The sequence below is a fragment of the Gymnoscopelus microlampas genome (assembly GCF_963454915.1).
Source record: "Gymnoscopelus microlampas genome assembly, chromosome: 4".
Classification (NCBI taxonomy): domain Eukaryota; kingdom Metazoa; phylum Chordata; class Actinopteri; order Myctophiformes; family Myctophidae; genus Gymnoscopelus; species Gymnoscopelus microlampas.
In genome coordinates, this window is record NC_139941.1 from 6,740,094 (window position 1) to 6,758,100 (window position 18,007).

Genomic DNA, 18,007 nt, shown 5'->3' on the forward strand with positions numbered 1-18,007 from the left:
AACATGTTTCCAAAAATATTCCACATTTTCTCAAGATTCTTTAGAAAATAGCCGATCTACAAGCTCACAACGTGTCGCATCGCGACACGTTGTGAGCTTGTAGATCGGCTATTTTCAAATAGCCAATGTAATAGGGTTGAAGTGGTTAACCCATTAAGACCTGGAACGCATCTGTGTCACTTAGATTTCTTTAGGCTATTCAAAAATAGCAGATATACAAGCTCGTAGCGCGGCACTCGGTGCCGCGCTACGAGCTTGTATATCTGCTATTTTTGAAAAATCTTGAAAAAGAAAATGTTGGATTTTTTTTCCAAAAACTGTTAGGATTTAGAAAACATTTTTAAGAATCGCCTCAGGTCTTAATAATGGGTTAACAAATTTGTCTGGGCACCTCCTGGAACCCCCCTCAAGGACCCCTGGAGGTCCCCGGACCTTACTATCGTAACGTAACCGCTACAGCAGTGTCAGTCAGTGGTCATACGATAAACCAACGAGCCAATTACAAACGTGACGTCCATCCGGGTTATGGGATCAATAAACTCCCGTTCAAACATCCGGCTGTGGAAACTAATTGCCGACAGATCCAATAAGTGTAAACAAATCATAAAAGCATAAAGTGTGTGCACGGGATCATCCCGTCTCTCTCTGCTGGGTGATGTGAACTGAGGACAGACACAGTCTCGTGTTTGTTTGCGGTGGTGTAAAGTAATTAAGTACATTTACTCAAGTACTGTATTTTGAGGCATTTGTACTTATTATTTCCAATTTTCAGTACTTTTACGTCTACTCCACTACATCTCAGAGGCAATTTTGGTACGTTTACTCCACTATAATTATTTAAATTATTTGACCATTATGACATTTTATTCAAAAATAGCAGATATACAAGCTCATAGCGCGGCGCCGAGTGCCGCGCTATGAGCTTGTAGATCTGCTATTTTTTTTAAATCAAGGAAAATATTTTTTATATTTTTTTCAAAAAACTGTGGATTTATAAGACAGTAGAATCGGCTTCAGGTCTTAATGGGTTAAACATCTGCAAAAAAGTCTTGGTTCTGAGAGGCTAAATCGAACAGATCAAACGGTGGTTCCGTGGCTCAAATGCCGAATAAATAATGGACCTTGATATGAAAAGGGTTGAAAACCACTGTGGTAGAGGAAAGCCAAGCGGTGATGGGCTCTATTCACAGCAGCCATAGTGTGAAGAAATGCACAGGTGTTGCCAATGATACTAATGAAGGCTCTGTTCCATTCTGGTCAAACAGAGTCAGGGTGCTGATATTGTGTGCATGTTGGCTCACTGGAAACACTCTGCTACACCAGTGGGTCTACAGTTGGGGTCCAGGGACCCTCATGGGCTTCCAAATGGCCCCTTATGGGTGTGTAACTCTGAGAGTGTACAAATGGAACCAAATGGACCCGTAAGGGTCCATTTGGTTCCATTTGTACACTCTCAGAGTTATGGGGGTCGTGGAAACCACTCTGCTAGACTAAATGGAACAGAGCCTTCATTAGTATCATTGGTAACACCTGTGAAGGAAGTGTTAATATGGCTGCTGTGCATAGAGCCTATAACCAGGCCCTGTCATTGTCAAAGGATGTGTGACAGCGGCAGCATAAAAACCTCATACAACAAAACATCGACTGTCTAGAGATGGATCCATTTCCTGTCACTTACTGCCTCTCTGACCTACATGCGTACAGTGGTGTAAAGTAACTAAGTACATGTATTCAAGTACTGTACTTAAGTGAAAAATCTCTGGCAGTGGGCAAACGCAAAAAAAAAAAAGTTCTGGCAGTGAATGAGTTAATGTGTTGTAAAACTGAATGTCATGAAACCTTTAATATCAGAATACTGATATATTATTGATTTCAGCTGTTCCAATTCCAAACATGCAAACATGACCCGCTTTAATTACTTCAGTCTATATTGTTAGTTTAAAAGAAAGGATCGGCGTCTTGGACCAGACTGATCTACAAGCTCACAACGCCTCGCGGCTATTTTCGGCTAAAGTTGTCCTTAGAATAAGGATGCTAGGGTTCAAGTGGTTAATGTTAAAAAATCACACCCAGTGTGAAGTGGGCGGTGTGTGGTCATCACAACATGACTCACTTAAAAAAAAAGGGGACTTTTTTTAAGTCCATACTGCTATTCATAGGGCCGCACATGTGTCATGTGTTTCGCTAGCCAATCACAGTCCTGAATTTGCAAAGTCAGCCAATCACATTACAGCTAGTGGTGATGACACTAGCTGTAATGTGATTGGCTGACTTTGCAAAAGTATAGATTTGCATTGACTGTGGAAGGGTTAGGGGTGTAGACTGGGTTGTAGACTATTGGCCAATCACGGTGCAGGATTGGTCAGTGTCCAAAACTCACTTATAGGGGGCGGTTACACCGCCCCAAAAACAATGATCCTATCACACAGAGATTTGGCGGACCCCTGTATCAACTCTGAGGACCCCCTAGGGGTCCCGGACTCCCTGTTGAAGACCCCTACGGTAGGCGACAGCAGTAGTAGCTGCCCTGGAGACGGGGGGGTTGTCTGTGCGACGCCGGTGGCCCAGGATTTTGCTGCATGCCTTTCCCCCACTGTCCCTCTCCGCTCCCACAATCACAATCAAGAGTGCGGGACGGGAGGAGGGGGGTGATACTGGTGGCCCAAGAGTAGGATCACCAGCCCCCACACTCACATCACGACTCCACCTCCAAGATGTCCAATCTCCAAGCATACAATAACAAATTCATTCATTGCAATGACGCCTGCGCAAATCAGCAGTTTGTGTTGTGTGTGACATCAGACCAGAAATCCGCTCAACATATGCTATATAAGAACAGTACATCAAAGAGAAACTGTAATTCAGACATAATCTATTGAGGTGGTCTGAGTAAAAGAGGACGGGGATGAAAGGGTTGGATAACTAAAAGATTGGGGAGTTTGAAAGAGACTATATGAGGGCAAATCTTCCTGACCCATAAAAGCAAATAGACTTCAAATGTGTCTGTGTCCAAGACACACAGTGTACGGGGACGTGCAGGCACACGCATAGATTTAAAACTACTTTAAATTCACACTTCATCAAAGTTTACAAAGGCTCCCGACTCACGCGGTACATTAACATAGGAATTAGCCTATATGCATATCAATTGTCCATTGTGTGACCTGTACTGTAGGTGTTAATCGACGTGCGCGTCACGTCATTAAAATAGAGAGTGCAACCACTTCTCAAATGAGCATAGCATCACTGGTCAAGAACAATATACTGAGACAGCCCAAGTAAAAAGACAGATATATAGAGGAGGGAGAGACAAGTGAGCGAAGAGAAGATGAGGAAAAATCTCCAAGCCAAAAGAGAACACATGAGTCCATCCACATCACAGTCCAAGGATTGCAGCAGCTTTGACGAAGAACCGGCGGCGGTTCCAATTGCCAGCTCTATAACCAGCCAGAAAAAAGGAAATGGAACTGATGAATCAAGATCTTACCGAGACTTTAACTCAGCCAGGAGAAGTAAAGATAGCTCTGATGATTTATACAGGAAAGAAAACCACATATGTAAACAGTGTGGTAAGAGTTTCAACCAGTTGGGTCATCTGAAGGCACACCAGCGTATCCACACTGGAGAAAGGCCTTTCCACTGTAAACAGTGTGACAAGACTTTCAGTCAGTTAGGTGGCCTGCAGACGCACCATCGTATCCACACTGGAGAAAAGCCTTTCCACTGTAAAGAGTGCGACAAGAGTTTCAGTGTGGCAGGTGCTTTGAAGAGACACCAGCGTGTCCACACTGGTGAAAAACCTTTCCCCTGTAAACAATGCGACAAGAGTTTCAGTCAGTCAAGTCATCTGGAGATACACCAGCGTGTCCACACTGGTGAAAAACCTTTCCACTGTAAACAATGTGACAAGAGTTTCAGTCAAAGTCATCTGGAGATACACCAGCGTATTCACACTGGTGAAAACCCTTACTACTGTAAACAGTGTAAAAAGAGTTTCAGGCAGTTAAGTAGTCTGGAGAGTCACCAACGTGTCCACACGGGAGAAAAACCTTTCTACTGTAAACAGTGTGACAAGAGTTTCAGTCATTCAGGTAATCTGAAGACACACCAGTGTGACCACTAGAGAAAAACCCTACATCTGTAAACAGCGTGACTCGAGTTACAATAAGTTAGGTAAACGACAATCTAGGAGCCCATAGTCAAAAAAAAAGGAAAAAACAGCGCCCTCTGCCTTTATTTTCTCCTTTGAATTTGACTCTGGGGGTGACCTCCCAATAGAATGTGGATATCAGGATGTTGCCCGTTAGGTCCGCCCTCAGCCCTCCACTTCCGGTCCACATGTCTTTGTTTACATTCCTAACTAAACGCGTTGTAAAACAAGACCAGGAGACCTGGTTCTGCTAGACCCAGAATAACCGAGGTCCCTTTTATGCCCATGTATGGACGAAAGGGGGACGAAATTCTGTGTCCCTTTTGCCCATGTATGGACGAAAGAGGGACAAAGCCTCATGCAGGCCGACCCCTTGGGTCTGGCAAAAATATATATAATGTATATATATATATATATATTTTTTTTTTAAGAGACGTCAAAAGACGTCATTGGCGGTGAGCTCTGAAAAAACAGCCGTCAAAAGACGTCATTGGCAGGGAGTTAAGCTGCATTTCCTGAATGAAAGTGAAATTAAGTTATTATTAAGTGGATTTTTGAGTGGTGCCAACCACTCCTACATTTGACCGTGTGTGTGTGTCCGTTCGTCCGTCCGTCCGTATGTTTGAGCACGGCCTCAACAGCTGCAGCTGATTGCAACACAAGGATGCAACCAGTTACACTAATTCAAAGGCACCACTCTCTTCACACTGGGTGTGATTTTTTTTTTATATGAGCACATTGCTTCATTTATTTTTTACTAAACCCCAAAATAGTAGCCTGTAGTTCTTAACTGTAACTCCCAAGTATGCATTTATAGTGGACCACATCCAAGTCGATGTTGGACTTGACAGCTGCATACGACACTGTCTGGCACCGTGAACTCCACCTGAAGTTTCGGAGGACAATCCCTGATCGGGGTCTCCTCAATGCAGTTTAACATCTACATCTATGACCTACCAGATACAACATCTAAAAAATATGGTTATGTGGACGACCTAGCTGTCATGCTGAGATAAGCAACATGGAAGGAAAGACCAACAGGGTGGCCATAACTGAATGGGTAGAGAGCCGCCTCAGAAGCAGAGGGTCTCAGGTTCGATTCCCGGCCCTGCCAAATTGTCGAGTTGTCCCAATGCAATCAACCAACCAACCCCTGATCTACACTGTCAAACAAAAATTTAAACTTTGTTAGTTTCACTCTGACAGTGTACAAATGGAACCATATGGACCCGTAGGGTGGGTCCATTTGGAGTTATAGGCATGTAAAAGTACATTTGGTTCCTAACAATCAATCTTCTAGCTGGGGATGTAACCCTCTGCGCACAGCATTCAAACTGAAATTATAACACTAATACCACTAATTATAATAGTATGAACTTTTTGTGCTATTTTTAAAAAAGGTTTTCAGAGTACTTAACCACTCCTGTTTACTCGACACTAAATATCTTTGCCAAAAAATTGTTCACAAGAGCTTGTAGATCAGCAAGTTTTGCTGAATGTTCACCCCAGCATAGGGATGCTAGAGTTCATGTGGTTTAAAAAAAAAACACAACCAAGCCATTTACACAAGGCAATAATATAATGCACTGGGGGCAAGTAAGGTCAGTCAGGGGGATGCTACCATTTACCCCCCTGAAGTCTGTGAATAAAAGAAGCCCATGCTACATCAGTATACTCATAGTAGCATAGACAACCCAAAGTATTACGGTTTGACTCAATAAGACCGGGAAAGCGCCATTTTAGATTTTAACCATTATCTAATACTTTGGCCATTCAAAAATAGCAGATATACAAGCTCATGGCGCAGCACTATGAGCTTGTAGATCTGCTATTTATTTTTGAAAAATAGTGAAAATGGGAATATATGTATTTTCAAAGCAAACATTAGTAACTCAAATCTTTGCTTCTGGGGATTCTACAAATGTCTTCTAAATCCTAACAGTTTTTAGAAAAAAAACGTATGCTGCTGCACTGCTGAAGTGGTTCTCAAACCTTTTCATGTCAAGGGCCCCTAAAATGATATGTATTTGGCAGCGGAACCCAATCTAAAAAAAAATGTTGTTCCAGGGACCCCCAGAAGCAAAGATTTGAGTTAAAAATGTTCGCTTTAAAATATATATATATTCAAGGAGTTGCACAAATGTTGAAAAAAAAATGTAAATATCAGATCTACAAGCTCATAGCACGGCAATGAGCTTTTAGATCTGATATTTTTGAATAGCCAAAGTACAAAATAATGGTTTAAGTGGTTACACAGATGCATTCCCTGATTGAATGGGTTAAATGCCAATGTATATGTGCACCTACTGTACTAGAGGTTTGGGCCACCGAGGAGACGAGCAGGGAGAGAGGGGGATGACAAGAAGGAGAGAGGGGGGGTGAAGATGAAGATGATTAGATATTCTAGAAAGACAGGAACTGACCATGTCCTTGTTTATGACTTAACAGCTGCTGGGTAGAAGCTCTTCCTGAGCATTGAGCCTCAAACTCTTACTAGTCCACAAACACTCCGTTTCCAAGGTGTTGCCTTTCTACATCTCCGCATATCTGTCTGTGTGTCTTTATCTCGATATGCCCAAATATGAATGACTGTACAGATGTCAGTACAGTCACAGACTGTCATAATGTGTCATAGTACTTAACTGGTGTCATAGTACTGACAAAATAAATCTTATTATTAGCAAATTTCTGATTATAGATTTTGCTTTTCCATAAATCCGTGCTATTGAACACCCTTTACGTCTGTGTGTTGATTAAAACAATATTGAACCAATGAAAAGTATTTAGCTGTTCTTATCAATGATGAACAAAACCTCCTAACTCCACTTTTTGTTTTGTTTTTGTCATTTCCTGAAAAACGAACATTTTGGAGTTAGGAGGTTTCTGCCGGACAGCAGATATATAATGATGTCATCAAGGAATGACATCACAACATTGTCATCACATTCAACATAATTGTCCTTTTAAATGTTTTTATTGTATTTTCCAACACAACACCATTCAGCAACTGTTAGCAACAAATTGGCCTGCCTTCTAACAACCTCTTCCGTAAAATTAGTTGCACTGATTCACAGTGGTGCTGGTGTGTGAAATGTTTCGCTGGACGACACATCTGAAAGGAGAACATTGGCTTTTCTGGCCAGCTGCTGTGGTAGTCGGACACAAGCTGTACTCTTTTGGAGCTTCCGGTGACGGCATCAACTACAGTGATCAGATTGAAGTCCTCATCTTCAACACACTGTCTTTACGCTGGAGGAAGTTGACCCCAGTGAAGACTGGAGGAGGAGAACATCAACTTGAGGTTCCCTGCGTGCGCTGGTTCCACACAGCTGTTCTGGTAGAAGATATTGTCTACATCTGGGGGGGACATCCTTACTGTAACGTGCTTTATTCATTTGATGTTGACAACCACAGATGGTCCAAACCCAATATTTCTGGTACCGTTCCAGATGCGAGGAGGAACCACTCAGCCTGTGTCTTGAGGAAGGTCATGTACATTCATGGAGGAATCACCCAGCTGACTGGACACACTAATGACATCTACAAGTTGGACACCACTACAATGGTCTGGTCTTTAATTAACACCAGAGGAACTCCTGCACCCGTTTCATCACGTCACTCTGCCACCATCATCGTGACAAAGATGTTTATATTTGGGGGCTGGGGGGGCCATGGGCCGGGGGACTTCTACAACAACATCAGAGTGTTTGACACAGAGACCAAATGCTGGCTGAGCACACCTTCTGCACAGCTTCGCCTTCTTCCAGAAAGACGCTTTGGTCATTCAGCCTTTGGCTACAATGGAGAGCAGTACATATTTGCTGGCAACAACTCGGAACAGCTCTTCAATGATCTGTGGAAATTCAATCCAAAGACCTTCTCATGGAAGAAGGTTGAGCCCAAAGGGAAAGCCCCGTGTGGGATGTCTGGGATGGGTTCTTGCATGGTGGGAGATCGTATCGTCCTCTTTGGAGGACCAAACACACCCGATGACCTGTATATCTTAGATTTAAGTCCTAATCTGCAGATGTTATGCAAGCTAGCAGTTATTCAGAACGGTGTGGAGCAGTCTGAACTCCCACATGACATCAGATGGGAACTGGCAGCCATGACTACCAACAATCACGAGAAAGAAGATGAAGAGGAAGATGATCACGAGAAAGATGATGAAGAGGAAGATGATCATGAGAAAGATGATGAAGAGGAAGATGATGGCCCTCAGGAGAAAATGCAGATGAAGAGCAATCATAAAAACGTGTGTGGTTCACAGTGACATGTGTAGACAAAAGACTGTAAAAATAAAGAATGGACAAAGTGACGCAATTGGTTTCTACAGACAGTAAATGAAGCAGATTTTTCAGCTATTTGAAATCTGCCATCTTTAATATATTAAAAAAAACGACCGGATATAGCAACCGGAAATCAACCCTAAATGAATGCTATTGGTTAGGTAGCTTGTCAATCAAGAGCGCCCCTCCTAGAGCATGAGCTACTTTATCGTCAATTTTAAAAACAAATATATAAATATAAAAATACAAAATAAATGGGACCATAATTTACCAAAACGCATATCCTGATGATTGAAAGAAGACTTTAAACTAGCGACTGGAAGCATATAGTATTCATGACAATGTTTATTAAGGTAAGAAAATCAAGTCTAAAGTTTGTCAAAAACCCACCCAGTTGCATTGAGAGAAATTCTTTCCGACACCATCAGGGGTAAAACAGCGAAACTACAAGCCATTCATATGTCACTTGAACTCACTCAATTTCAAACCAGGAAGCTGCACCCTTGGTGTATAGACCAAGGACCAGTGGAGATTATATCCAGAGGTAAGTGGCTGATGTGGGAAGACAGATTCTCTGTTACCTCCTCGACCCCCTGGATAAGTGGATGAAGATGGATGGATGGATGGATGGATGGATAAGTGGGTGGATGGATGGATGGATGGATTCACCAAATTAAGACTAGAGAGAGGGTTGTGTCTGATAAAATGAATATCAAATATCTAAATACTGAATCAAGCAACTTAAAAACTGTCCGGGGTGCTCACAAAAGCCTGAGTAGACCAAGCCCGCAGAACCACGGTAGAACAGTGAAGCGGCCAAGCCTGGTGGTCAAACCTGAGAATACACTTACAATGCTTCTGCGCGTGCATCTCCCGTTTGTGCGCATGCTCACGACGCGTCACGACCCATGGAACCAATGGTTGCCACTGAGCAATTGCGTTGAAATGAATAGCTGGGGGCGGGGCAATCCGCCCTCTAGTTATATTGTACCTATATTGTACCCCAAAATGATATGTATTTGGCCGCGGACCCCCATCTCAAAATATTTTGTTCCAGGGACCCCCCCAGAAGTTGTAACAGAGTTAAAAATGTTTGCTTTACAAAACTATATATTCAAAGATTTGCAGACATTTTCACGATTTTTCAAAAAATAGCAGATCTACAAGCTCATAGCGTGGCACTCGGTGCCGCGCTATGAGCTTGTAGAACTGCTATTTTTGAATAGCCAAAAGAGACTTAAAACGACACCGATGCGTTCTCGGTCTTAAAGGGTTAATAAACAGATAGCCTAATATATGTTCAGGTGGGCTGCCAATTTCATCCAGATCAGGAGAGAATCAAATGTTATAGCGTTGAACTTCCAATTTCGTCTGCTCACTTCTTTGTGTCGTCACTTCCAGTTTCACTCGTTTATCCTGTATGCATTCTCTCCTGATTGGATCAAATTGATGGTATCCCAACCTGAAAACATATGTTCTGTTTATTAATCCATTAAGACCAGGAACTCATCTGTGTCATTTTAAGATTTCCTTGGCTATTTTTTTTTTTAAATCGTGGAAGATTTGTGCAAATCTTTGAAAATATATAAATACATTTTAAAGCGAACAGTTTTAACCCATTAATACCTGGAACTGTGTCATTTTTAGATTTGAGCTAAAAAGCATTATTTTACACTTTGGGCTATTCAAAAATAGCAGATATACAAGCTCATAGCGCGGCACTGAGTGCCGCGCTATGAGCTTGTATATCTGCTATTTTAAAAAATGTGTGCAAATGTGTGCAAATCTTTGAATATATATATTTTTAAAGCGAACATTTTTAACTCAAATCGTTACTTCTGGGGGTCCCTGGAACAAAATATTTTGATGGGGGTCCACGGCCAAATACATATAATTTTGGGGGTCCTTGACATGAAAAAGATTGAATACCACTGATATAGAAACATACGTTTTTCAGAAAACTGTTGGGATTTAGGAGACATGTAGAATAGGCTTCAGGTCTCAATGGGTTAACTCCAAAATACAAAATATTTTTAGATGGGAGTATAATTTTGGGTGACATGAAAAAGTTGGAGCACCACTGATATAGCAGCATACTGTTAGGATTTAGAAAACATTTGTAGATTGGCCACGGAACCCCATCTCAAAATGATTTGTTCCAGGGACCGCCCAGAAGCAAAGATTTCAATTACAAATGTTCACTTTGGAAAAAAGAGAGAAGGGGAGAACCCTGTTACTGAACAAACACTCTATAGCAATGATTACAAATAGAATATGAATTAATTAATTAGGTGATAAAAGGAAAGAGCCCCGAGGCTCATTTCCACTGCGCTCCTCTACAAAACACAGAACAGTCACAACAACATAAAAAAAGACAACCACACATAACAAGCTAAAGCTACACAGCTATGTAAGTTAACACGTATTTGAAACAAAAACACATCACTCACTGCACCTTTAATATCTATATACTGTATTAGCCTTCATGTACAGTATATGAACTATCATATTAACCCTAATCGTTGTCTTGTGACATTCATAACGGCAGAAAAACCCTCAGCAACCTTCAACATTTCATCCCACAATTACAGAATGTTAACCCATTCAATCCGGGAGCGAATCTGTGTCATTTTAGATTTTTAGCCATAAACATTATTTTATACTTTGGCTATTCAAAAAATAGCAGATCTACAAGCTCGTAGCGCGGCACCGAGTGCCGCGCTACGAGCTTGTAGATCTACAATTTTAGAAAAATCGTGAAAATGTGTGCATATCTTTGAATATATATATTTTTTAAAGCGAACATTTGTAACTCGAGTCTTTGCTTATTTTGCTTATTTGTCCCTGGAACAAAATATTTTGAAATGGGGGTCCACGGCCGAATACAAAAGGTTTGAGAACCACTCAGATAGCAAATGTCCGTTTTTTTCAAAAAACTGTTTTTCAAAGACATTTCGAAGACATTTTGTAGAATCGGCCTCGGGCCTTAATGGGTTAATGCACCAAATTCAATCATCGCTAAGCAGGAAAACGCCTCGCTGTGCAACTCGCCTGACTACTACACTTCACGTTCCATTCATACCCGTACAAGAGGACGGACAAAGAGCTCCCAGTGTGTGACTGTGTAATTGTGTAATCAGGTTTAAGTGCAGGACATGGAGGAGACAGTGAAGTCACAGGACACAGCGTGACACGGACAGCACACTTCACTCACATCACCAATCCACCCACACAGAACATGCACAACAGTTAGCCAGGGCCCCATGCACCCTTATGATAGACACACTGATCTATACTGTACAGGGGTTGACACTATTAAGGTCTCAGAGGCACTTGCCCATCGGGCAAGTACAGGTTATGTTCAACTTGCCCAAAGGTCATGCCCACTTGCCCGAAAAGTAAATCATCCACTTATTATTTTATATTTTTTTAACATTCTACTCTCTACTTGCATGCTTGAAACTCACATCATCGGCATCACACATTCCACATTAGAATGAAGCTCTTGTAGAACACAGTCATATTAAATCCAATCGATAACTTAACAAACACACTTGCCCGTCGGGCAACATAAAAGCAAACTCCACTTGACAGGGGTTCCCAAACTGGGGGTCGGGGGGGTCACCAGATGATTAGCTTAATGAGCAACATTATTGTCTCACTCAACAGTAAACAAACTGACATACAGTATAAGTGTATACAGGGTATCCGCACATTTCTAAAGTTACAATTTAGTGACTTTTTTAAGATCTTTTTAATACCAAATTGGCCAACTTATCAAAGATTACGTAAGAAAGAGGCAAAGATTCTGAAAATAGCCGATCCACAAGCTCACAACACCTCACAGTGGGAGGCGTAGTGAGCTTGTAGTTTGGCTATTTTCACAATATTTATCTGTGGAACCGAGTCAGCCTGTTCCAGTTGAAAAATATCAAAGTTTAAGGCCAAGGTTCAAAAATAGCAGATCTACAAGCTCAGTGCTGCGCTATGAGCTTGTATATCTGCTATTTTTGAATAGCCAAAGAAACCTAAAATGACACAGATGCATTCCCGGATTGAATGGGTAAAACGCAAACATCCAAATTCTGTCCGTGTGAATTCTGAATTTGACTTACAGCGGAAGTGTTAGCAACACACAAAAAAAAACACCCAAAACCACAACAAAACCAAACACGGCAAACCCCAAAGCTTAGCTGCTGATCGTGCACACTTCCTGTTTTCACAAAACAACCGCGTGGTCTTGCAATGTCACATAGCTTTCCCATAAACACATCACATGTCACCAGCCACGCATGACCTGTGACTCAGGTCATGCCAGGTGAAAACAACAGAGAGGCGAAGCACTTCTTCTGATGTAAACAACCTTGAGAATTAAGAATCTTAAAGTATATACTTTACTGTATACATATCACAGTCAGCTTACTGCCTTAACCAAGTCCCACGTACTTTGTCCGATGACGACAAGTGAAAATAGCCACCTACAAACTCACGACTTGACCTTGAATGGTTACTTTAGCTATTTTTAAAACTTCTGTAAACTGCTTTACATTCTTTTGCCCAAAATAGGGATACCAGGTTCCCAAGTGGTTAATGCTTGCAAATGTTAGTATCAATACTGCAATGTAGAAGAACTTGGTTACAAGTAAAGGTCCAGAATTCAAAATGTACTTCAGTAAAAGTACAAAAGTATTGGTATCCGAATGTACTTAAAGTACCAAAAGTAAAAGTATTAAAATGTTTGAAAATAGAAAACACAAAGCAATTGTGATAGTCGCAGACGCGTTGTAAGATTGTAGATTGGCTATTTTTAAATTGCCTAGGTATAAAATAGGGCTAACGTGGTTAAAGTAACTAAAGTTTGCAAATAATTGTAGTGGAGTAAAAATACAATATTTGCCTCTGAGATGTAGTGGAGTAGAAGTAAAAGTACGGACAATTGGAAATACTCCAGTAAAGTAAAAGTAACTCAAAATTGTACTTAAGGACAGTACTTGAGTAAATGTACTTAGTTACTTTACACCACTACCTTTGGCACTCTTAATTTAGACGTCTATCCACATTGTTTCTGCCGTGTGTATGGCCTTTGGCTTGTGCAAAGCATTTGTAGAACTCCAGTGATGTTTGTGAGACAGTGATTGATTGTGTGTGAAGACTGTTGCTTTTCACTGCTTAAACAGTGTATAAATGGTCTGTGTAGTAGCTTTGATATCTTCCACACACAAACACACAGCAGTGAGTCCAACCCGATATCAAATACGAGGCTCTAAGGGGAACAACAGCATGCCTTTTGTTTGTTCTAATAACTCCACAGGAGCCCTGAACGCCCAACACAGGTTATTATAAGGCAGAGCTGGCCGACGTCTAAAAAGGCTTTGCCTTCAGTGCTGTATCACCAGAAACAGGCCTTATCTGTTGTCTCTCACACACACACACACACACACACACACACACTTAGCTCCTATCAAACGCACAAGCCTAACAGTGTGCAAACAGACACTGTTGCTTCTGTGTATAATAACCGATACACAATGTGTCCTTTACTTAGTGTACTAAGCGAGGCAGGGGCAGAACAGACCGCTTGGGTGTGGCCAGTGTTAGTAAATGAATATAATATATGGGCTATTTATGGAAAGACCAAGTCTCTAAGCTGTTAATAATGTGGCCAGGCGGGAGGGGGGAGAATTAATTTTAGCATCCATCATCATCATCAGCCAAATGCTGATAGATTTGGCCTGTAAAGCATAACTGGTTGGTCTAGGCCTGTCACAATTATGACATAATCGGCTAATCGCAATTATTTGAGATAATCGCAATAATTATAATTATTAAAAAGCAATTACTATGGATCAACAAGTGGTATATAGGGCGTATGGCATTTTGTTTTGTAGCGCAATTTCGGGTCATGGGTGGGATGGCCGACTTTGACGGAATAAACAACAACAGGTTTATGAGAAATATGATAGTAAACAAGCTTCAAGTTACATACACAAAAAAAAACACAATACAGTCACAGTCCTCTTCATTTTACAGTGGATGTCACTGACACACACACAAAGACAGTATGTGGCTGCTAACACACACACAGCACTTCTTGTTTCTCTTTTCTCTCTCTCTCACACACACACACACACACACACACACACACGTTGATAATTAGAATACGTATTTACATTTCATCCTCAACTGTACAATACTGTACTGCATGTACTGTCATTGAATGCCCTGTTAATTAATATATATATATATATATATATATATATATATATATATATATATATATATATATATATATATATATATATATCTCTCTCTCTCTCTCTCTCAAATGAAAATAGAGAAAGTCCGTACTGAGTGGACAAATGGAACCAAATGGACCCATAAGGTTACACCCATTATTTCACTAGTGTAATGGTTTAATATCCTGTTGGTTTGTTGCCAAAATGGACAGCAGTGTTGACTAGACGAGAAGAACACTTTACCACTTGATGTTAGGATCAACAAATGGTTTTCAAACGAACGACAGCAGGTTCCTGAGAAATATCACGATATAAACAAGCTCCAAAAAAATGACTCATATGTCACAAATAAGAACCACTCACAGTCACAGCCTCTCCACAGTGGTGGAAGAAGTACTCCCATTATGTACTTAAGTAAAAGCATCAATACTGCAATGTAGAAATACCCTGTTACAATTGAAAGGCTGGTGTTAAAAATGTACTTGAGTAATGAGTACAAAAGTATTTGCATCAAAATACACTTAAAGTACCAAAAGTAAAAGTACTCAATATGCAGTATGTCCCATTTCACAAGTCACAAATCTTTTGAAATTAGCAGATCTACAAGCTCACAATGCGTGGCGATGCCACGCATTGTGAGCTTGTAGATCTGCTATTTTCGAATGGCCGAAATGTATATAGGGCTTAAGTGGTTAATATATGTGTATGGTATGTTTTGTAATAATAATCCAAATCTACAAAGTAACTAAAGTTTTCAAATAACTGCAGTGGAGTTAAAGTACAATATTTGCCTCAGAGATGTAGTGGAGTAAAAGTAAAAGCACTGAAAATTGGAAATACTCCACTAAAGTAAAATACCTAAAAATTGTACTTAAGTACAGACATTACTTGAGTACATGTACTTAGTTACGTTTACACCACTGCGAGACACACACACACACACACACACACACACACACACACACACACACACACACAGTAGGCTACAGCTGCTAACAGAGGCTATAGTTAGTTAGCTATAGCCCTAGAATGGCTGTGATAGTACATACATGTCACGTAATGTCTAGAATAAATGGAACTACATAATGTAATATCAGTCATTCTAGGGCTCAGAGCTCTTTAATGAATACATGGCTTTACCTGCGTTGTTGCTGTCAAAGGGGTCCATGGTGTCAAGAGCTGTTGAGCTGTCTCCTCCTCTGCTCTCTCACACACAACAACAACAACAACAACAGTTGTCTCACACACAACAACAACAGTTGTTTAAACGACGATAACACAACAACGTGAGCGTTTTGTTAGCTTGTTTGTTAGCCACCACGGGCTAACAAAACGTTGTGTGTTGTGGGGTGTGTGTTGCGTGTGCGTGTGTGTGTGTGTGTGTGTGGGGGGTGTCAATGGGATGTACAACTAGCTACCATTTAAAGTTAGCTACCGTTAGCTAGCTGCCACAACTTTATTGTCCACCATGGCTTCCCTTTCCTCTCCCCCACGTCCGTCGCCCTTGTTGTGTTTATTATAATGTCTGTAATGATAACTATAGTGATAACTTTACAATGAGAGTCAACATGTATTCGGGTTGTTGAGTGGAGTGAGTCGCTCTCTCTCTCTCTGTCCGGGACTCCCTCTTTCTTTGGTGTTTCGCCCGGGTGGGCGTGATTATGTGCCTAAAACCTGATCCAAAAGCCTGCGCCTCGAAACCGCGCCCACCTGGTCGAAACTCCAAAGAAAGAGGCTCTCCCCCTCTCTCTCTATCCACGCACCACACACGACACATGACTGCTTCCTCCTTCGCACTTTCGTCGCGCGCCGAGAAATCACAGATCTACAAGCTCACAACGCGTCGCTTTGCGATGCGTTGTGAAATTATGCTTTTCCTTCCCAGCAGCAGAAGTGAATCATTGTAGTAGTAGTGGTGGAAAGATTGGTGATGCGAGGTTACTGTAGTAGTATATAACATATATGGAAGTCCATAGGTCCAAAAATTAAATTTAAAAAAATACCACAATGAAATAAATAAAATCCACATTAAAATAAATACAAAACACAATTATATAAATAAATTAAATACAATTAAATACAATTTAAAAATACATGCATTTATTTAATTGTATTTTGTATTTATTTAATTGCATTTTTTATTTATATCATTGTGTTTTTTGTTTATTTCAATGAGGATTTTATTAATTTCATTGTGGTATTTATTTTTTTAACTTTTGGACCTATGGACTTCCATATAAGTACGTTTTACTCAAGTACTGTATCATTTGGGGGTACTTTTAGTCAAGTACTGTATAATTTCGGGGTACTTTTACTTGGGTATTTCCATTTTTGGATTCTTTAACTTCTACTCCCAAACACCTAAAGTCTAAATGTATTTTGAAATGCTAAATGATTGCACTTTTAACTCAACTACAAATATGTGACAGTTTTTGGGCAGTTATTTTTTTTTAAAGCTGATCTACAAGCTCACAGCACATCAACAAGTTATGAAAAATATTAAGTAGCCTTTTGCCCTACATTTAGCCTACTTTGGTAATTTATTTTGTACTAAGTAAGTATATTTTGATGCCATTGCTTTTGTACTTTTACTCAAGGAACATTTTGTCCTGCATGGCTTTTATTGTACTTGAGTATGTTTGCGGTATTCTACTTTTATAAAACTTTAAGTAAAAAGAGTACTTGAATCTCCTCCACTTGTGTTGACAGCTGTCCGTCAAAAGCAGTCCTGCGCTTCTATAGGATGTTCCTGGGATAGGGCGGGATTACTTGGGAAGCGGGGGCGTGTCGAGTGCGGGAAAGCCTGGTGACCTGGTGACGCAGGGTTAAACGAGGGCCCTAGCAACCAAGTGGCCAATCACAGTCAGCATGATCCCCGCGGTCTATGGGATGAATCCCAGCATGATATCCTTCCGATCTATGGGATCAATCTCAGTAGTCCACACAGAGTAGAAACCACAGATTAAAGACTCAGAGGCGAGAGGCCCCTAGGATATTTATCTTTTAGGCAGAGGTGGAACAACTTCAGTACTGGCAGTATTTCTACCCAAATAAAAGTATGTTGTTGTATTTCTACTTATATAAAAGTAGAAATAGGCTATTCTGTTACAACTACTGTATTCAGTTAATCATTTTTTACTTGAATAAAACTATTAAAAATAGTTTTCCAAAACCTTTTCGAAAATAGCACGTCTACAAGCTCACAATGTGTCACATCGCGACACACATGAACTTGACGCTCTGCTATTTTCGAATAGACTCACTTTAAAATAGGGATAGTAAGAGTTTGTAAGTAATTAAAGCTGTCATAGCCTAATTGTAGTGGGAGTAAA

At 40.7% G+C, this 18,007-nt stretch overlaps 1 protein-coding gene across 2 annotated transcripts in view; it reads right to left on the reverse strand.

The window, feature by feature from the left end:
• lnpep (leucyl/cystinyl aminopeptidase) overlaps positions 1 to 16,281 on the reverse strand; it is a 69,014-nt gene extending 52,733 nt beyond the window's left edge. The window contains exons 1-2 of one of the 2 annotated variants that reach the window (XM_084056256.1): positions 15,900 to 16,281; positions 15,816 to 15,862 (exon numbers count right to left, since the gene is read on the reverse strand). In XM_084056256.1, coding sequence (XP_083912382.1) covers positions 15,816 to 15,843 — 28 coding nt within the window. In that variant the 5' untranslated portion in view covers positions 15,844 to 15,862; positions 15,900 to 16,281. Of the gene's footprint in view, positions 1 to 15,815 lie in introns of both variants that reach the window. The other variant, XM_084056255.1, reaches the window with a different exon arrangement.
• Positions 16,282 to 18,007: the final 1,726 nt, after the last annotated feature.